Here is a 21,755-nt window from a genome sequence, read left to right as displayed (position 1 = left end):
AGGAACCACCGAGAACCGCCGGGAACGGGGATGGGAACCACCGGGAACCGCCGGGAATGGGGATGGGAACCGCCGGGAACGGAGATGGGAGCGGGAACCAACGGGAACCGCCGGGAACGGGGATGGGAACCACCGGGAACCGCCGGGAACGGGGATGGGAGCGGGAACCAACGGGAACGGGGATGGGGAACCAACGGAAACAGGAACCACTGGGAACTGCCGGGAACGGGGATGGGGAACGGGGATAGGAGCGGGAAGCAACGGGAACTGCCGGGAACGGGGATAGGAACGGGAAACCGCCGGGGAACCAACGGGAACTACGGGGAACGGGGATGGGAACCAACAGGAACGGGAACTGCGGGGATGGAACCGCCGGGATCGAGGATCGGGAGCGGGGATGGGAGCACCGGGAACGGCAGTGAAGCGGAACGGCTGAAAGCCGCCAAAGCGGCGGGCAGTGAGCGATGAGAGCCGAGCGCTGCCGTGCGCTCCGGGCCGGCTCGGTGTTGCCGAGCTCGGGGAAATGGAGGCCCCGGGGGTGGGATCCAGCCGCAGGGGCCGGCTCGGTGCAGCTGTGCCGGCACCCCCGGCCGCAGGGGCTGCTCCGCCGCTCGCTGACCCCGCTCCCCGGCACGCTTCGCTCTGTTAACGATATTCCTGTTGGTTAAACTTGCTGTAGTAGAGGTTTTTACACACACACACGTGAAACATATTTAACCGTTTCCCATAATACTCTACAGAACAGCACTACCTCCCTCTGCTTGCTTCATGTCACAGGTGTGTTTTAAGCCCTTCACCTTCTGCAGCTGCTGCTGACTCAAACGTGCTCTTACCTGAAAACTCTGTGCACCGTGCCTGATTTTTCCTATGAGGTTTTTTGTAGCAGTGCAATTTCTATGTTCCTCCTCCTATCTGAGCTAGTCTGATTTTTGAATCAAGCCCCACTCCTTCAACTGGCACTCACTCAGTAACACTGATATATATCTCTATAAAGGGTACTCCATGACCCCCGCGATGGAGGAGGTCAGAGTAAACCATCACAATGCTCTCTGCTGGCCTTGGGCACTGTGAGTCTCTGAATTTATATATTTGAATGGATCTGATTACTGCCTGCCCCTTGCCAAAAGAGCTAGATTTTACAGAATAGTGTCATTGCCACTTAAGTGCCTGTTCTTTTCACCTTAAAGAATCCATTTCTGCTTTCTCAGTGAGCTGTGACCTAATTAATTAAACTCCTACAATTTTCTGTTCTCTTCGTTCCCTCATGCACAGGACAGATCTTGGTTCACACATTCTGACAGGAGTTTGTTGGATGGGAATGAACTCACCCAGGAATGGGCACAGAGAGTTCATGGGTTCATTTCTGCAGCAACGCATTTATTTTTTGTTGAAGTAGACTGATGAAGAGCAAAGGGCAGTGAATTTACAGCCAAGCACCATCCATACAGACCACAGCTGAATAGAACACAGTTTAAACTATTTCCACGGTAATAGCACCATATAAAAGAGCCCTGGAAAAAAATCTGTGCTCTCAGCTGGATCCTGCACGCTGCAGGAGCTGGAGAGCATCCACCTGCTCAGGTGCGTGGCAGGACGGTCCCTTTAGCCCGGGCTGTGTGAGCATTTCCCGTTGGGGTGCAGTGCTGGGGGCTGCCCCACCGGAGGGCAGAGCCACCGGAGGCTCCTTCAGCCCTGCCTGGGGACAGCAAACCCTCCCTGCTCGGCCAAGCACAGCCGGGAGCCCTGCCGGCTGGGGACAGCCCTCCTCCTCTGGAGAGCACTTCCTGCTGTCTCTCTGGCACTCTGGGCTTCCTGGAGCAGGAATAAACTCCTTTATCTTGCTGAACGACCCAGCTACAACTTGTTATTATACACAGAACACATCTCCTCCTTCTGAGCTCCTGAATTACTCATTTAAATTAAAATACCAGGAGGTCCCAATTGCATTTTCATACACTTGTTGCCCTGTTCTGTTAGCAGAGAAATGTATGGAAAAGCTTAGCACGAGATGGAGCAGCCTGACACAGAGCAAATCTCCAAAAGCTACTGATTTTCACTTGTGTTGTTGAGATAAAATATTTAAGAGGGGTTTTATATAATTCCCATCTGGTTGTGCACAAGTTCATAATGTAAAGAGCATTTGTTCCCCGTGGTGCTCAGGGCCTCGTGCAAAAATGTTTTTTCCTCCATGCCCCAACAAACAATCAGCTCATCCTCAGCTGCCTTTAGTACATGGATCCTGAAACTAAAACCTAACACTCCACCACGGTCTGCCTCATGTGTCTGTGTGTCACTGGACATTTTTCATTACAGATGTACAAATGCACCACAGAAACAAGCCTCTGGACACCGGCATGCAGATTGGCTGAAAAATCAGCAGAAGAACATACTGTACTTAAAAAGAAAATATCAAACCCCCAAACAGAGAACATTTTGAGTTGATTGTTTCTAAGTATTCTCGGAGATTCCTTAATATTTAAAGCAGTGGAAAGTTTCTCATCATGTCATTCCCAACTGGAAAGGAGAAGAACCTGAAACCGTGGGTAAAATTGTTCAGAAATATTTAACATTGACCTTGCTGTACTCTTGTGTTAAAGTTGGCAACCATTTATTGATTTCTCCAGGGCTAAATTTAGCCTGATGTTGAGACTTTTGGAACAAAAGGTCCCACATCATCGTGGTTTAACCCCAGTCAGCGCCCAAGCCTCACACAGCCACTCCCTCACTCCCCCACCACTGGGACTGGTGATAGAATCAGAAGGGCAAAAATGAGAAAACTTGTGGGTTGAGATAAAAACAGTTTAATAGGCGAAGCGACAGCCACACACACCAGCAAAGTAAAGGAATTCATTCACTACCTTCCATGGGCAGTCAGGGATTCAGCCACCTCCAGGGCAGCAGGGCTCCATCTCAAGCTGTCACAACTTGGGAAGACAAACTCCAGTGACCCCTTTGGGCTGAGCATGATGTCCTGTGGTCTGGAACATCCCTTGGGGCAGCTGGGATCACCTTTCCTGGCTGTTTGTCTTCCCAGGCAGTCCCAGCTTTCGTGCCAGTGTGGCGGTATGAGGAGCAGGAAAGGCCTCGGTTCTGTGTGAGCCCTGCTCAGGCAGGGCAAAAACATCTCTATGATCACTGTGTTCAGCACAAATCCCAGACTCAGCCCCATCCCAGCCCCCAGGAAGAAAATGAACTTTAGCCCAGGCAAATCAGGGCTGGAGCAGGCAGAGGATGCCCTGGAGTACCAGAGCACCTCGAGGGGTGTGGGCCAGCCCTGCAGGACCTGCTGCTGTTTGCACTGCCATGTTCAAAGACAGCAGACTGCAGAGGTGGCTCCAGAGGTGCTGGTTTCCATTTCCTGTCATTAGATTTTGGCTAAAGCCTCTGTTAGCCGTGGTCCCACCAGCCCCCTGCCATTCCCTTGGCAGCCTCGTGTGCAGCCAGAGATGCTGAGGGCCTCCCTCACAGCCCTCCATGCCACTGGAAATGCTAACCGCCTTTCACTGGCCAAAACGTTCCCAGCCCTCGTGCTGAGGCAATTTATCACCCTAGCAGGGGTTGTGCTGGCAGGCCCCTCAAACAACCTTTGCTGCTTTGGCTGTGCCACAGCTCCACAAGTATCTGGTCATTTCACACAGAAATTACTTGAAAGCACAAATGAAATCCTTTTTCCTTTTTTTTTTTTTTTTTTTTTTTCAGTCTACTGCAATGATTTTAGGCCAACAGAAGTCAGCCAAAATCATGTTAGTGTTTTACAGAGCAGCGTGGAAACTTCCATGAAAATGCTGTGAGAGTTAGCAGCCAAAGGAGCCAGAAATAATATTTAAACTTTCTCCTGGAGTGCTTTAAGATGGACACGATGAATAAAATCCCTCTGGGCATTTCATAGTAAAGCAATGCTGATTGAGTTGGGCCTGACCTGAGGGCAGGATGAAATGCCAGTGGCTGCTGGACAGGCACCTGGGGAGAGGAGGCAGCAGGTGAGCAGCACAGCCCCGACCTGGGACAGGCAGTCAGGGAATGGGCCAGGGGTGAGTTGGCCTTTGCTGGGCTGGGCCTTCTGCCAACAGCAACAAGCAACACTTGACATTTCAGAGACATTGTTTTGCACATGCAGATATCTCCCATTTGGACACTGCTGCTGATCCAGTAAATGTTAGAAAACTCATGAGTAATCTCACTAGCTCCAAACTGCTCCAGTATAAAAACTCCCACACTGATAATAAGCACAGTGATAGGTCTGTAATACCTTCCATTCTCTTTGACTGTCTCCCAACAGCATATTCCACTGCCAGCTTTGGGCCTTAGAGTCACTCTTTGGCTGTTTGTTTCTGAGCTTGGGTGCAATTCCTTTTCCAACCATTCTAAATAAACCAAAGGGGAAAAAAGAATAAAAAAAGAAAAAGAGCTGAATTAAATTAATTCAGCTGCTTGCAGAAACATGAGGATGCTGAGCATTTTGAGAACGAGTACCAGCAAGAGCCCAGAAGCAACATGTCAGCCCCTGGAAAGGCTAAGACCCTTCGTTCTCAGTGGGAGATTACTTTACTTTCCAGTGCCTAGCTTCTCTCAGTGATTCCCTGGGCAGTTAATCCGTGTGTAACTGCAGTGCTCTGTGTCCCACCTGAGACCTGCAATGGAGGCCACAGGCAGGGGCTGACAAATAGGAAACAACAATTTGCATTCCCATGCAGACAGAAGTGGGTAAATCAGGTGAAATCCAAAGGCAAGAGAGTCAACACATTAATAGAAGTGTTTCTTAGTTGAAATTCCAGCTCTCCTGCACAGACATAGCGTTTTTCAGCTAGGAAAGGGACTTGGGACTAGGAAAAGGACTTGGGAGCAGTTTGGATACAAATTGCTGCCAGTCCCTTGTGCCATATGTCTGCTGCTGTGCCAGCAAAATGCCCATTGTTGGGACTTCACTCCTTTGCTAGAACTGTAAAGGTTGTTTGGCTGCTGTCTTTATGTGTTCATTGCTGCCTTCCCCTGACCCTAAGCATGAAGCAGTTCTCAGCCTTTGCAATGCAAGGGTAGCAGACCTCCCTCCACTCCACCTCTCTGCCAGGGTAAGACATTCCCCGGCCATGCCCCTGCTCCTGTGAAGGTTCATTTATCCTCCCTGTGAATTACTGGGAAGTGCAAGTGAGGCCCGAGAGCTCCTCACAGGGCTCTGGCCCCCCCAGCACTTCCCAACTCTGATTTAATTAAGAGCACAGCTCTCACCGACAAGGCTGCCGTGCTTTGCCATGGGTCATGCATTTGTGCCCAGAGGTGCCCGAGGGCAGGGATCCCTCCCTCCAGCCCTGTCCCTGTGCATTAGCACTCCCACCAAGGGGCTGAGCAGACCCAGGAGCCCCTGCCCATGCATTTCCCTGGACCATGGGGCCTCAGGAGAGTCTGGCTACTCCTGGCTGCTGTGTGTCACCTCCAGCTCAGCCCACTCTGCATTCCACTGTTGAACTGCTGCTCATCAAACCAGCAAGGGCAAAACACTCAGAACAAGAGAGCTATGAAGAGGCAATTTCAGCTTCTGCTGAGCTTAGCCTGTTTATGCCTGGATTTATGTGCCAGAATGAGACTAAACAGAAGGAGGAGGAACCATTTGTCACCAGAACACATTCAGAAAAAGCAGATCCAGCCTGTCCATGGCGCAGCAGTCTGCTCCAGCAGTGCACAAACCACTGCTGATGATCTGGGGTGAGATGGGTGTTGGGATTGATGCCAGTGGTGAAAAACAAAACCTCTCGAGTGCTGGCAGCTGAAACACCAGGTAATTACTTAATTGACTCCATGATCTCCGCCTTGGAGCAGCAGCCTGCAGCACTCGGGCTAAAAGCAGCAGCCATTAGTAATTCTGGCAGCAGTTAATGTCCCAGACCATGGAAAGCAGAACCCCAGAGCATGGCTGGTGCAGAGTTTGACACCTGCATCCATCCATCTGCCAGGAGCACTCCCCTCTGCTGGACCCAGCAGCTCCTCCTGCTCTGACCAGAGACACACACCTAGAGCGGCCAGAACTGAGATCCAGGCAGAGAAGTGACACCAAAATTCAGGACATATCAATAGAAACTGCCGGAATGGGGGAGCTCTGTGGGAACAAAGCCACATTCGAGGGCCACTTTGGCTGTTGGATCTGTAAATCTGGGGGCCACTTTGGCTGTTGGGTCTGTAAATTTCCTTGCATTCCCCTCAGCCAGACATTCACACCCCAAAGGGACACAGCCCCTCCTCTGTCCCTTGCTGCCATCAGCCCTGTCCTGGGGAAGGCTCCAGCAGCCCAGTGCCAGCAGCCCTGCTCTGGAGGGCACAGCAGTGCCACCACAGGGCCCAGCACCCAGCTCATTCAGCTGTCAGCACTGTACATCATAACCTCACTGGAACACAGGGAGTTGTCCAGTCAAGCTGACTTTGGCAGGAATGAATCCAGCCTGGCACCAGCTGGGCTGGGACAATGTGCTTGGCCCTTGCTGTCAGCTCGTGGCAGCAGGGCCAGGAGCAGCTGGATCCAAAGCCATGAGCAAGCAGCAAAAGGGAAGGGGTGGCTGCACACAAGGCTTGTCCCCAAAAGCCCTATGAACAATCTATAACTTCTTACAGGAAACAATCATTTATACCATTCCCATGGACTTCAGTTGCCACACCAGGGAGGAGGGAAGGCATTAGTCATGCACTAGCAGATGTTTGGAATTACATAAGGCCAAACTTCTTTCTTTCTTTCTTTTAAGAAAAAAGCTGCATCTCACCCTAGAGCCTTCTTGAGAGCCTGCTCACCCTCAGCCACTGCCACAGCCTCACAAGCTCAGCACTGCCCTGCTCCATGGCACAGCTCTGCCAGCTTCAGCACTTGCCCACTCACTGCTAAATATATTAGTTTTATAAAAGCTGTCTTGAAGGGGGTGAAAAAAATGTATGCAGCAAGAGTTTAGAGACAGAAATCCTGCACAAGTTCCATCAGTGTTCAGCAGCAGCAGGTGGGGGGTAATGCAACCAAGGGCAGTTATTTCTTGTCAGCCAAGACCCATCCAGGAGGGAAATGAGCTCGTTAGCTTTGAGCGGGTGGCAGGGTTTGGGCTGTGACCAGCCCTGCTCACAGCCCTTTCCTGGACTCGCCCAGGGGCACAGGGCTCTGGCCAGGCTGCAGAAACCCACCCAGCCCCATCCTCACTGCACCAGCTCCCTGCGACAGCAGCCAAAGGAGCTGCACCAGCTCCCAGCCAAGCTCTTGCTCATCACAACCTCCCAGTGCCCCAGGCAGCTGCAAATCCTAATTAAGAAATGTATCTTGGTTAGATAGAGCCGGACACGTGTGCATGTCCAGAGATGAGCCTCGGGTGGAATTAGGAGCTGCCAGAGGGTGCCTGGCCTTTGGATGCTGTCAGGAGGCTGTCATTAGATTTAAAGGCCTGGGATAAGCCTTGCTCCAGAGCTGAAGCTCCATTTCCAACACACAAACCACTGACTTTGCAGCATCAAGGACCCCAAGCCCAAGTCTCTGGAAGATTCCTGGGGAGGACAGAGGCATCTCTGTGGAACAGAGCAAGGCTGGTTTACCTGCAATGCTTGTGCTGATCTGATGCACGAGATATTTAAAATCCAGCAAATTACACTTTTATCTCCTGAAACACTTAAACCAAGATGTTTCAACAGCTGCTGCCTCCCACACCCCAAGCAAGGGAAGTGATCCCAAAGGGCAGCAGGAATGTGGTGCTGTTTTCCAGCTGAGCTGGGATCATAAAAAGGTTTCCAAGTGCTCCACAGTATTTACAGAAGATAGATAACGCTGCAGTCTCTCAGGCCTGCTGAAGTCCGGTTTCCAGTGTTTCTATAGTGAGGCTGTATCTGTATATTAAGGGGAAATAAAAAGTTGGGTAAATACTCCTGTTTCCATTGCGTGCCTGCAGCCAGCTCAGGCACAGGACACAGCTCAGGCTCCCCAGGGCTCACTGAGCCCTGCCTGCTGCAGGTCCTGCTGCAGCCTGAGGTGGGCAGGGGCTGGGCACAGCTGGGGGCACCAGGAACACTCCAGACACCCACCACACCAGCACTTTGAATTACCAGGGGAAGGGCTCCACTCCAGGGACGTGGGGGCATTGGCTTGTGCCGGAGCAGGGAGCCAAACATTCAAAGGAAAATACTAAAATTGAAAGCAAGCTCAGAATGCAGCAAACCACAGCAGCGCTGGCTGGTGCCAGCACTGTCCCTCCCACAGCTGATGAGCTATCCCTGGGCAGGGCCAGGGGAGCTGACAGCTGAAAAACACTTGGCCAGTTTCAAGAATCAGTCTCATCTGGCAAGTGTTTTCCCCTCTGCACAGGAAATCAGACACATGCTGCAGGGATTGCCTCCAAACCCACGCACACAGCACAGGAAAATCTCTGCCACGTGCTGGGGTCTGAGCTGCTGGGCAGCCCCAGACCCGAGGGTGCCACAGAGGGGATCAGGCAGGAAAAAGGGCCCTAAATGGCCCGGCATTTAGGGCATGGTGCAGCCACAAGCAATGAGAGTGCCATAAATCTACAGCCTTAGCAATTCATATCCACCCTCCAAACACCAGTGTAACAGAGCATCTCTCAAACTTCACAAGAGCAGGGAACGCCAGGCAAGTCGGAGCTGCTGCCCAAAGGGATCTGCAGCCACATCTGAGCTGAAACAGCAGCAGGGCTGCAAAATCCCTCTGAGCAGGGGTGCTGGGGTGGCCCCAGACCATCCCACCTGGCCCTGGCTCCCACTGGGAAGGAATGCCCCTCTCTGCACCCTGGGCTCCATGCTGGCTCCCATGGCTGTGCACAGATGTCACCGCCAGGCCAGAGCCAGGGTACCCATGCACAGCCCCTGCCACGAGCTCACAGCAGGCTCTGGGCACCCACAGCACACAGCTCTGTTTTAGTTTTAAACATCAACGGAAAATCTTTACCTCATTCACTAAAAGCTCTTTAATGTCTTTGCACATGAAAAAAAATGACTAAAATGTATTAGCAATTTGGATTATTTGATTCAGTCAGCAGGACTGAGAGCACTTGTTTCACTTTGAGTCCAGGTTCAAAGCACTAATCACTAAGTTCTGCATCATTTCCTTTACATTCCATTTCTACTTCATTTTTTCATTCATTAGCTATGAGTGTGAGTGGTGCCAGAGTGCCCTTAGGTGCCCCGTGGGGCGCACAGAGTGAGTGGCTCCTGGATCCATCCATACTGAGCTGCTGGACCAATCCAAGCTAAAGGCAAGTCATCCCCAGGCCATTCCTTGGCAGCCAGCTACCGCAGAGATGGCTGGAGGAGGCTGAGGGCTCCTTCCATCACCTCGGAGGGTTCCGGGGTTCCCTGAGGAGCTGCTGAGGCAGGCCCGAGGCACTGTCACCCTGCAGCCCCTGGGCAGCACTCCCAGCGCTGACAGCAAGGGCTCTGCTGCTCCTCCTCACCTGCAGAGAGCAGGGCTGCCTGGGGCAGCATCGCCGCGCAGCCCTCTGTCTGCGTCTGCATTCCGGCAGTTTTTCACTGGAGCACACGCGGCAGAGTGTGCAAAGGTAATTCAAATGCAAATGCTGCAATCGGCCCACAGAAATTAGTAATTACATTCAATTTATTGATCACGCTCAGAGTTAATGATTTTTACACCTCACCTGGGTAACTGGACCATCTGGAGAGAATCAGGTATTAATTTCAGTTCAATCAGTTAGTGGCGGCCCGTGCAGCACTTTTGCCCGGAGGAAAACGAAAAGGAGGAAAAGGAAAAGAAGGAAAAGGAAAAGAAGGAAAAGGAAAAAGGGAAAAAGGAAAAATGAGAAGTCCGGTCCCCCCTCCCTGCGCGGGTCGCTCGGCCCGGCCGGGCGCGGGGCGCTGCTGCCCCCTGCTGGCGGTGGGCGGACACTGCGGCACCAGCGGGGCACCGAGCGCGCCTGGCACACACCTGGCACACACCTGGCACACCCCGCAGAGGCCGCACGGTGTCGCGCACAGCTGGCACCCTCCAGGGCCTGGCCAAACGCCGCTCCTTCACACGCACCCGCTGCCCAGGGACCTGCCGGAGCCACCCCTGGGCTCTCCCCCGGGCGGTGCCCAGGATGCTCCCGCGGTGGGTACCGGGCCGCGTCAGAACCGCTGCCAGCTGCTCTCGGTGCTGAGGAGAGCGTGGTGACCAGGACGGGCGTGGCAGCCCGGAGCCCACCCTGCACTCACCTGCCCTGAGGCTGAGCCCATTAACGTATTTAAGGAGGGGTAATTAAGGGCGGGGTGATGCAGGTCGAGCCCCACCTGCAGCTTGCCCAGCCCTCCCCCTGCCCGTGGCCCACGCAGACCCCGGCTCGAGCATCACCAGCTGTGTCTGCAGCTGCCCCACCTCGGGGATGGATGATGGACGGAATCGGGGCGGTCTCTGTCTCTCCATTGCCGCCAAGATAGGAGGGAAGTGAAGCCACGACCCAGCAGCGAAGAAAAAAAACAAAAACAATGGGAAGAGAGACATAACCCAGCCTGAAGAGTCCAGCACAGTTCTTCACAGCCTGAGTGCGAAGGGCTCTGGGGCTGTTTGTTTAGAATGGTTTTTATCCCCTCAGCACCCATAAACAGCACCCAGAGCCTGGCTGCAGGGGCAGGAGACAGTGTCTGTACTGCCCAGGGCAGGGCAGGATGCTGTGGGGCAGAGGAGGGTGTGGGGAGGAGGCACAGGCAAGAGACAGCAAATCTTCTGAAACCACAGACAACGTTTTTGAGAAAAGTTAAGCAGTTTATTCAACAGGATGAGTCCACACCCAACCAGTGGCTTCATCTACATGGCATCACCAGCACACACGAGGACCCACTCAGACACTCTAGCTGACGGCATCTCACCATACGTTACAGAGACAACACCAGAGGAGGAAGAGGAGGAGGAGGATGGCCGGTACGGCGGGCAGCAGCCAGCGTTTCCCACGGCCTCCCGGCACAACCAGCCCCGTCCCACAGACCTCGCAGCCCAGCCACGCAAAGCAAATCAGACTCGGGACATCTACTGCCACCCCGCGAGAACCACAACACTGCTAGTTAAATAACACACCTGGGACACAAAAACCACCTACCAGGGACTTCAGCCTAAGGAACAAAGTGCAGTCATGGCCGCCCCGGGCCCGCGCTCAGGCGTGAGGGTCTGTCCAGGGCAGGGTGGGGTGCTGCTGCACTCCCCTCATGGCAGCGCCATGGGGCCACTGCGCTCCCCTCATGGCGGAGACATGGCTGGGATGGATGGGGCAGGGCCACAGTGTCACCACACTCCCCTCAGCCTCATGTCAGGGCCATGACTGGGATGGATGGCAGGGCCACAGTGCCACCATGCTCCCCTCACAGCCCCACGACATGGCCACAGCCATGGCTAGGATGGATGGGGCAGGGCCACAGTGCCACCACGCTCCCCTCAGCCTTATGTCAGGGCCATGGCCATGACCGGGATGGATGGCAGGGCCGCAGTGCCCCCACACTCCGCTCAGCCTCATGTCAGGGCCATGGCCATGGCTGGGATGGATGGCAGAGCCACAGTGCCCCCACACTCCCCTCACAGCAGGGCCATGGCCATGGCTGGGATGGATGGCAGGGCCGCAGTGCCCCCATGCTCCCCTCAGCCTCATGTCAGGGCCATGGCCAGCAGGGCTGGGCCGGACGGGGCAGGGCCGCGGGAGCCGGGCCCAGAGCTCGCTCTGCACAGCAGACACAGCTGCCCTGAGCAGCCGCCCTCGCACAGCTCAGCCACCCAGGCTCCGGCGGCAGCTCGGCCGTGGGCTGTCACAGTGAAGCTCTGTGAACTCTGAAGCCCACACACAGTCTGTGCCCTCAGGGAGGTACCGAGGATCAGAGTCAGTCACTCACAAACCATGAGCGAGTTCCAGTTATGATGCTCCTACAACGTATGTGGTTCAATTTTGTGCCAAGTTTGCTTACAGAAAAATACATTTCTTCCCTTAAATTTACAGTAGTTAAAACTACACTTGGAATACCTTATTACAAAGGGGGAGTTTATTCTCCAACAAAAAGTCTTGGTTCCCTTTTCATCAAACAGAAAAATGGAAGGACTTTAAAAGCAATCACCCCCAGCACAACACAACTGCCCAGACGAACCCATGTGTGCACAGCCCCCAGGCCTGAACTCCAACCGTTTGTTTTGGTGCTCAAAAAGGCACTTAAAGATAAGAAAACAATTGTATTAAAAACCCACAACAAAACAAAACAAAGGAAAATGAAAGGCAATAATTTAATAGAAAGACACTGGAATTTGTACCGTATGGTCAAAAGTAAGGGAGGAAATAAAACCCCTAATGAAGATGGGTTTGCTCTCAAGTCATCTCAGAAAGCATACAAAAAACAGAAAACTGGCAAAGTGAATGTTCTCCAGGAACTAAATGGAAACAAAAGTAATAATTACTGGCAATGGATACACAGCACTCGTGCCAAATGGGTCCCTCCCTCCCCAGCACAGGTCCCTGACCAGCCCAGCCTGGCTGAACATCTGCAGCCGCTGTGCCAGGCCGGACAGTGCCAGGGCTGTGCCAGGAAAGGGGCATGATGGAGAAATAAACACCAACGTGAACCAAACGCCAAGGACGTTCACAGACACGCACACACACCGTCTGCCCTGCCAGCGTGACAGGGAGGGACGTGGGCAGAGCTGCTCCCCACGGGCTCTGCCAGGGGTGCCGGCGGCTTCGCTTCCCTTCGGGATTACTAGTATTATTACTGGGTTTATTTTTACATTGAGCTACCTACTAAGTGCAAAGATTTGTTGAGTGGCATCGGCTTTATCTAACTTTAGCCTATTTTTGTACAGTTTACAGGTTAACAGTTACCTTCGAGCAGTTAAGCAAGTACAGCAATATTTACAGGGCTGGCAGAGCGGGGCGTGAGGGGACACGTGCGAGGGGCAGGGGACAGGCACCAGCCGGTCCCAGGGCCTGTGCCCGGTGCACAGCTGTGGAGGGGCAGAGATGGGGTGCAGCTGCGACAGCACAGGTACAGAGGTACAGGTGTGGATGTACAGGCAGTCTTGCACACGAGGGAGCTCCCCAGCCGAGGAGACACGAGCCACGGCAGGACTGACGGGTTCTGCCACCCTGGTCAGAGCCTCCACTGCCTTCTGGAAGCCAGGCTGCTTCTGCAGAGCTGGGGTCCGCAGCAGTGCTGGAGAGATGAGGAAGATGAAGGGGGGACAAAGCAAAGCCCCAGGCAGGGTAAGTGGCTGCTGGGTGAGTCAGGAGGGCTGGCAGGCCCCTTGCCCAGCACAGAGCAGCAGGATCAGAGATAGCAGGGAGGAAGGATGAATGTTAGGAGACATAAGCATGTGACCATGGGGAAGTGCCAAATCAAACCATGGGGCATTGCATGGATATCTGTACAAGGAAAAGCTGCAGGAGAAGCACGGAGCATCTCTGATTCAGTGCTTACAGAGGAGTCTGGATTATCACACAGGACCATGCACTCCCCAGCCTTCTGCATATTTTTTCTCTGGGTAAAACAAAATGTAGATTCTTTTGCATAAACTCAAACTGTTGTATTATATGGTACAGTACAGAAAGTGCAAAGTATCACCCATCAGACCAGTTTTGTATCTGATGTGGTGAAACACGGCTCATGCTTCTCATGCAGGACAACCACTCTGACCTGAGACCCCTCCTTGCTGCTCAGGCCTGACTCTCAAGAGACCACTGAGTTGGGTTTTGTTATACAAAAAAAAAAAAAGAAAAAAGCACATGGGGAAAGGGAGATGAAGAATCTCCAAACTCTGTAAGTTACTCCATGCTTTACCACAGGTTTGGTCACTAGTCCTTGCTCACTCTGAGAACTTGCAGAGAAGCAGCATTCCACAGTCCCAGTGCAGCACAGCGTCCTCCTCCTGCATGAGGGTGATGGCACACACCTCACTCTGTCCCACTCATGACACTCACTGCACTCCATTCCCATCCATGGCACACACCCTGCTTGTCCCTGCTGCCAGGGCATCACGGGCATATGAAGATATCTCAGGATTCAGGACTGGAAAGACTCCAGCTGGCTGGTCACACATGGTCATGTATGGATTTCCAGCTCTTCTCCACAGCCCAGCAGTGAACAGACCCCACTGCATTCCCATCCCTTTTTTTGTTTCTTCAATGCCAAGAGGTACAGAAAATAAACTCCAGGATGGCCTTGTATTGCTTGACGCACAGCTGCTGCAGCGTGGGCTTCCAGGTGCACACAGACAGCCTTGGAAACCCAGACCAACCCACTGTCTCAAGAGAGGACATTTCAGAGCCAGTTTCTGAGGTAAATCTACTGTTTTAAAAAGTCACTGAATTCTGTACACTTTGTTTTTAATATATACTTCTACACCGAGTGTGTTCTCCAGCGCCAACACTCAGACCTGCCGTCTCCTCCTGCTGTAGGACTGCAAGCTCGGGAAGTGTTTCTGCATGGATGGGGTGTGTGCACACCTATGTACATACACACACACGTATGTACAGCACCAGGCCCAGGCCCCACACGTGTTTCCTTCCACAGAGGCTCCCCAGCAGGGCTCTGACCCCTGCCCACCCAGCGAGGCTCCGCTCGCCCCGCTCCCGGCGTCCGGGCGCCGCAGCCCCCGCCCTACATGGTGCCCGATTTATCTGCCGAGCTGCTGGGGAAGAGCTTCTCGGTGGGGGTGACGGCGGGGCTGCCCACGCCCGAGCTGCTGCTGCTGCTGGAGCGGTGCTGCACCACGGGCCGCACCGGCCGCATGGGCGGCGGCCGCAGCTGCGCCCCGGCCAGCCGGGCCGACAGCGCCGGCTTGAAGGTGGTCATCATCTCGGAGGTGGAGCTGCTGCTGCGCCGCATGGCCGCCTCGGGGTCCCGGATCAGGATGGTGTGCAGCGGGCTGGCCGGCTCCGAGTTGGCGGCGCCCAGCGGCGGGTTCTTCATGGGCTCCAGCGTGTCCAGCACCACGTCGGGCGCCTGCTTGGCCGTGTTCTGCCTCTCCAGCTCCCGCAGCTCGTTCAGCGCCGTGCTCATCGTCTTCTCAATGTCCTGCAACGCCAAAGCCATGTCAGCGCTGTGCCACGGCACCACCTGCTCCCCTGCACTCCACCCCACCATCCTGGCATGCGTGTCTGCAGAGGGGGTCTCTGATCTGAGAGCTCCCAGGGAAAACAGCAGCTTTGGGAGAAGGTTGTGAAGCCCAAACTGGCTGCACTAAAGTGCCCTGTGTTCCCCAGGTCAGCAGGAGCTTGGTCACCAGCTCCAAAGGGCATCAAACCTGGGCACCAGGAGGGATGGGTGAACACCAGCCTGCCCACACAGCTCACCCACAGCTCTGAGGCTGGCTTTGCCTCACAAGAGAGGCCCTGCAGCCTCCACTGGATGTATGGGGCCTCTGCTACCCCATGCGCACAGGACAATGGCACGTGGCAGGGACAGACACTGGGATGTTCAGGGAGTGAGTGGCACAACAGCAGCTCGCCATGGATATACGAGAGGCAGCAACAAGGCCTGAGGCAGCCAAGGAGACATTGGCTCCAGCCCCTCAGTGCCCATCACCTCCAGGCTCCACAGTCTGTCCACAGGGATCCCCCAGAAGGTGAACCCAGTCCAACCAGAAGTGCCCATGCACAGGGAACTAGCTACTGCCTATGGCAACAGTGCTGGGGCCTCCTGTACAAATGGAGAGGCCCTAGTCTGCCTTTGCTTAAATTCACCCTAACTTAATTAAGGCCACTCAGCAAGACCATTGGAGAAGCAATTTAAGGCACCAGAGTCAATTGTTTGAAAAGTCACTCTAGTTAATGTTGTCCTGGTGTAGACAAGTCCTTATTTTATAACACCTACAAAATGCTCTGTGAGCCTCAGGTAACATTCAAAGGATCAGCTGAAGGGAAATAACTATCAAGTTAGCTCCAATTCATTCTATTAAGCTCCTAAGATGATGAGTGAAAATACTCTCCCAGAGAAGTCTCAGGACTCCCAAGCCCAGCAGCCCCACAAGATTCAAGGTGAAAATTAACATCATCTGGGTGATCATCTTTTCCAAGAACAACCCAACAGAGCTGGGTGTGCAGCAGCACTGTAACCCTGTCTGAGGTGAAGGGGCTGCAGACCCTCCCCAGTGAGCTCCTGCAGCCTCTTGGTGCCCTCCCAGCCCTCTCACCTCAGCAAGAGCTTCTGCTTCCAGGGATTTCTGATCTCCAAGGCTGCTGTGGCGGGTGGACCCGCAGGTGGATCTCAGCGGGTGGCTCTCGGCCAGGGCCTTCCTGTCTGGGAAGTTGATGCTGCCCGCGCTGCCGAACGTGGCCATCCTGCGCTTCTCAGGGCTCTCGATCCTGCCCCTGTTGAGGGGGATCTTGTGGGGGCTGCTGGGGCAGGCTGCTGCTCGGGGAGGGGTGTCGATGCCAGGCCCCATCCCTCGGGGCGGGCTGTGCGTGTCGCCCCCGCTGCGGCGCCGGGGGATGGCGGCACCATCGGACCTCAATCTCACCCTGCAAAGAGCCCAGCACGGCACAGGTCAGCGTCTGTCAGCCCCACTGCTGCATGCTGCAAGGCAACCCCTCACCCTGAGCTCGGCTCAGGCCAAATTAGACCCTTCCAGCTTCAGAAGGGTCAGGCAAGAGGGAAAACAAATATTTTAGCCAGTACCAAGAAAGGGACAGCATCAAATCATAAGGGTGGTTTGGGCTGGAAGGGACCTCAAAGGTCATCTTGTTTTGACTCCCTGCCATGGGCAGGCACACCTCCCACTATCCCAGGTTGCTCAGGGCCTCTGTACCGTCTGTACATGTTAAATCCCCATTAGCAGTGCACATGAAATGCCCTTCAAGCCCCTATTACCCTGCAGTGCTTTCTAGAGTTTTCCCTCCCATCCTGCCCTGCCCCATACACCAACTGTCCACACGTGTGACAGCCACCACCTCCATGGTGACAGGAATGTGAGTTACCTGCCCATGACTCCCCCAAAGCCATAGTCCAAGATGTGATCTGTGGGTGACTGGATGTCGTTCTTGGAGGAGGCTTTATCGTCCAGCAGCGGCCCGCTGCTCGCCTCGCTGTCTGCCTTCTGGCTCAGGCTGTCAGAGAAGGCATCATCCCTGGGAAAGGACACCACAGCAGTGACAGGGCTGTGCCCTGGGTGAGCACACGGATGCCACGCCAAGCTGAACATCACCACATCAGCAGCTCCATACTTGGATAACAAGGAGCTGTACCAGGGCCACCACTTCACCTTGGAACTTGGAAACAGTGCACATCTGCCTCCCCATCCATCCCCTGTGATGTGGCTGCCACTGTGATGGCTCCAGATACAGTACTGGTAAGAGAAGCAGCACCTGCAAAGGGCCCTGGGATCTGCCCACAGGCCAGGTGAGCACTGAACAATCCAGTCAATGCTCACAGGGACCAGGCTGTTGGTAAGCCTGGGTCACACCATGTTGGGGAGTCAATGAGAAATGGGGCCCAGGTACAATGTTTAGTACTGGTCTTTATCAGCCCAAATGAGAAACAAATTGAGCCAATACACAGAGGGAAAAGTGAATAGGCACAGATTTCTCACCAAAGTCATTAAACAAACTGCAAAACTGACTGATTATTTTAGGTAACTGAAGTGGACCTTGTGCAAGCACATGATTTTAACAACCCTCACTTTACTCACATGTCTTGCACCACGATGTACTGGTGGGGAATGAGCCCGTCCACCCCGTTGTGTCTCCCTTCCCACCAGTCTTCCGACGCCCGGTGGTAGAGCAGGAGCGAGGCCCCTTTCTTGAAGGAGAGCTCCCGTGGAGATCGCCCAATGTAGTCAAACTTGGCTATGGCTTCAATCTGCTCCACCTCTGCACAGGAGAGAGGCACAGCGAGAGCAGCTCAGCTCAGCCCTAAAGGGAGGCTGAACCCAGAGCCCCTCACCAGAACAACAGAACAGTGCTGCCACCGCCCAGCACCCCAGAGCAGCTCACACTGAGCACAAGCCTGCTTGTTTTCAGACTGATCAATTCTTATTGTTGTTCCAGGCTCTCTGGGACCTCTCTCAGACTCACAAACTACTGGCAATTATAAACAGCTACAAAGCAGATGGGGAGCAGCAGGAATCTCCCTCTGTGCATATGGCACCCTCAGCCACATTGGTTACAGAAACCCATTATCCTCCAGCCTGAGATTTTGTCAAGCCATGTCAGATGCTGTGACCAAATCCCACTTACCTTCTCCTCCCCTCCTTATCCTGGAGACAGTTTGTCTGAATTATTGATGAGCAACTAATGTCCCTTTGGGGATCCCTATGGAAATAATGATACCAGCTCCAGCCAGGCAGCTGCTCTGCACCCCACCATCTGCAGCACTCTGCCTCACTGTTTCCCCACTTTTCCTAATGTGAGCTCTACTCAAACTGAGAGCTCAGGGCCTGACATACAGGAGGGCTGAGGCAGAACTTCACTTTGGAAGGTCATGAGCACACCAGGGTCCTCTAAGCCTCTGGGCAAGGGTGTCACAGCAGGAGCTGCTGGAGCACCCAATAGCACTGAGGAGCCTGTGAAAGAGCCTGGCTCACATGCAGATCTGTTCCCAGCTGGGGAACACTGAATCCTAAAGAAACCATTGCAACAACTGCAAAGCAGCAAGAGTGTCTCTCTCCTCATTAACCACAGTGACCCACACTGTGCCTTGCTTGGGTGGCAGAACTGCTGCCACTCCCCAGCCACCCCTGCCACTGCTGGAGCATTAGCATGCCTTGATTATCTGAGACTGGATCATTTCAATCCCCACCTGGAGATCGGCAGACAGAAAATGACAGCAAAACAGGGCAAGCCCCCACCAGTTCCTCCAGATCTGCCTCATTCTCATTAAACACGGAAACTTGCTGGGCCCCGTTGCTGACCGTGGGCTCAGCAGCCATCAGTGTGTGACCCGACACTGCTCAGGAACCAAGCCCACGTGGAGGAGGGGACACCAAAGGAGGACAAAGGATGCTGCATCAGACCCTTGTCCCATTCCAGCCCCCCGGGGACAGGCCAGGCCACTTCAGTAGATTCATCTTCCCCACTTTAAGCAACCTCCCCATGAGGGCAGAGTGTCTGGGAGCACCACAGGAGGATCAATAGAGAGCTCTGGAGGAGACAGAACTGACACAACACTGGGCTACCAGCAGGGAGTGTAAGCAGGGCGAGGGGGAGAGGGAATATGTAAATCCACAAAATACAGCTGCTCATCTGCTCCACACTTGGCACCACAGTTAATCACTCGGAAACCCCAATCGGAGCCATTAACGTGGCCACCCAAGTGTGAAATTGGCTGCACAGCAGCTCCCTTGCCTCCCTTTGCCAGGCCTGTCGGCTCCTGCCTGGAGCTGAGAGCAGGCCTGGAGCCGCCCAGCCCCACGTGCCCTTCCCTGTGCCTAGAGCTGCCTGGCCTCACGTGCCCTTCCCTGTGCCATTCCCTGTGCCCAGAGCCACCTGGCCTTGTGTGCCCTTCCCTGTGCCCTTCCCTGTGCCCAGAGCCACCTGGCCTTGTGTGCCCTTCCCTGTGCCCAGAGCCACCTGGCCTCGTGTGCCCTTCCCTGTGCCATTCCCTGTGCCTAGAGCTGCCTGGCCTCATGTGCCCTTCCCTGTGCCCTTCCCTGTGCCCAGAGCCACCTGGCCTTGTGTGCCCTTCCCTGTGCCATTCCCTGTGCCCAGAGCTGCCTGGCCTCGCGTGCCCTTGCCTGTGCCATTCCCTGTGCCTAGAGCTGCCTGGCCTCGTGTGCCCTTCCCTGTGCCATTCCCGCTCCCATGGCCCCGCTTCCCCGGTGAGCCCTCCCTTGTCCCCGCAGCCTCGCAGGGCAGATGTGCTCTGCCGAGGCAGGATACAGCCAGGGTGGCAGCAGCTGTCAGAAGCAGAAGGTGCTCAGTTCCCCAAGGCCCTTCCAGCACAGCAAGCCCTGCCACGGCTCCCCACCCAGGGCAGTGCCAGCGGCATTCCCCAAACCGCCCGCTCGTGGCTGGTGCTGCTGGCACGGGGAGCACGGCGCCGCCTCCTGCTGCAGCCCAGCCCTGCCAGGCAGCCTCAGCCCGCAGTGCCTGCTGCTCTCCTGCATGCACAGCTCTGCTGGCACGCACCCAGCCCCTGCTCACCATCGTCACTGGTGTGCGGCTCTGTCCCGTTGTCGTGGTCCACCTCATCGATGGTGCCCGGCTCGCTGTGCGGGCTGTCACTGCAGAGGAACACAGCAGGCTGTCACACAGCAAACGACACTGCTCCCAGTGCACTCAGCACCCCTCATGCTGCCCAGGGAGGTGGGGGAGTGCCCATCTCTGCAGGTGTACAACAAACAACTGGATGTGCCTGGGCAACAAGGCGGTGTTTGGTCAAAGATTGGACTCAGTCTTGGAGGTCTTTGCCAACCTAACTAATTCTGTGATTTGTGATTCTCTGATTTCAAACCATAGCAGATCCCTGAACTCGCTGAGAACAGCAGACACTCACACCACAATCGCCAGGCCCAGAATGTCACGTTCTGTTGGCTCTTGTGTCTTTAGCAGAGTTTGGCAAAACTAACACAAAGCAACACCAAGTTAAATGCCCCATTCCCTAATGCACAGTGAGCTGCAGCTTTAGCTCCTCTGCTGCACCAGGAAGGATGGGTGCAGGTGACTAGTGTAAGGCATGGCGAGATCTCAGAAATGTATGAAACGTGTAGAAAATCAGTTCAGGTATGTTACTGATCCTGGTTTGTTAAACCCAGACCTGAATGTTGGGTTAGAATTCCAGCAACAGAGGGAACTGGAAGGTTTGGGTTAACCTCGCGCTGAGGGGTTTCATCCAACCAGCAAATTATGATGGAACTATGGATCTTTACTCAAAATTTCCAGCCTAGGAGGAATTTGGGTAGAATTCACCTAAAATTCTGTTTTGCTGAACACACTTCTGTGGATCAGCAGCTCAAAAGAATCATCGGCATTAGTATTTGCCCTGGAAAAAGTTTCTTCTGATGTTTTTTACTGAGGTTTAAAATACTGAGTCAGCACAATAAAATGAAATACCTGGTGAAACTGCCTGTTTTGACCAGTAAGACTAAATCAAACGGTTTAGTGTGCAAGAGGCTCTTGGCCTGATGAAAGTGTTTGTACCCAGGAACCCAGCAGAGAGCTCACCAGTACTCCTCCCCTCCAGTCATGCACTTCTCGTAGACAGGCCCCTCCAGCTCTCGGTGGCTGGGGAAGATGCCCTCGTGGTGAATGATGATGGTTTTGATGACCTCATTGACATGGGCCTGGCAGGACACCGGATCCTGCCCGTCAGGAATGTGCATCAGCGTGGGCCCGAAGCAGATGGCCAGGTTGTAGGGATCCATCATGTTCTCATCGCTGTACTGTGACAAGCTGCAAGCACAGTGAGGAGCTGCCGTGCCACGGTCCTGCTCGCTGGGAAATCTCCCAGCAGTGCCACTGCCCTGGCATTGAGCTGTCCCCTCCACCCTGGCACCGAGCTGTCCCCTCCCCATGCACACACCAGCACCGCGCTGTCCCCTCTGTCCCAGTACCAAGCTGCCCCTCCCCGGGCACCCACGGGCACTGAGCTACCCCCTCCCTGGGAATGCCCTGGCACTGAGCTGCCCCCTCCCCGGGCACACACCAGCACTGAGCTGTCCCCTCTGCCCTGGCACCGAGCTGTCCCCTCCCCGGGCACACACCAGCACTGAGCTGTCCCCTCTGCCCTGGCACCAAGCTGCCCCCTCCCCGGGCACACACCAGTACTGAGCTGTCCCCTCTCCAGACACACACCAGCACCGAGCTGTCCCCTCTGCCCTGGCACCGAGCTGT

General features: G+C 54.5%; 1 protein-coding gene across 2 annotated transcripts in view; it reads right to left on the bottom strand.

Moving 5' to 3' along the window:
* Positions 1-12,201: 12,201 nt before the first annotated feature.
* The window catches only part of SRGAP3 (SLIT-ROBO Rho GTPase activating protein 3), a 68,760-nt gene continuing 59,206 nt past the window's right edge, over positions 12,202-21,755 (bottom strand). For both annotated transcript variants that reach the window (XM_058031664.1, XM_058031665.1), the window contains exons 17-22: positions 21,087-21,314; positions 20,067-20,146; positions 17,615-17,795; positions 16,905-17,054; positions 16,121-16,448; positions 12,202-15,003 (exon numbers count right to left, since the gene is read on the bottom strand). In XM_058031664.1, the coding sequence (XP_057887647.1) occupies positions 14,587-15,003; positions 16,121-16,448; positions 16,905-17,054; positions 17,615-17,795; positions 20,067-20,146; positions 21,087-21,314 (1,384 nt within the window). In that variant the 3' untranslated portion in view covers positions 12,202-14,586. The remainder of the gene's footprint in view (positions 15,004-16,120; positions 16,449-16,904; positions 17,055-17,614; positions 17,796-20,066; positions 20,147-21,086; positions 21,315-21,755) is intronic.

The sequence above is a fragment of the Melospiza georgiana genome, chromosome 11, assembly GCF_028018845.1.
Source record: "Melospiza georgiana isolate bMelGeo1 chromosome 11, bMelGeo1.pri, whole genome shotgun sequence".
In the NCBI taxonomy this organism is placed as follows: Eukaryota; Metazoa; Chordata; class Aves; order Passeriformes; family Passerellidae; genus Melospiza; species Melospiza georgiana.
The sequence above is the reverse complement of the archived record's forward strand: the minus strand, read 5'-3'. Positions and strand labels throughout refer to the sequence as shown.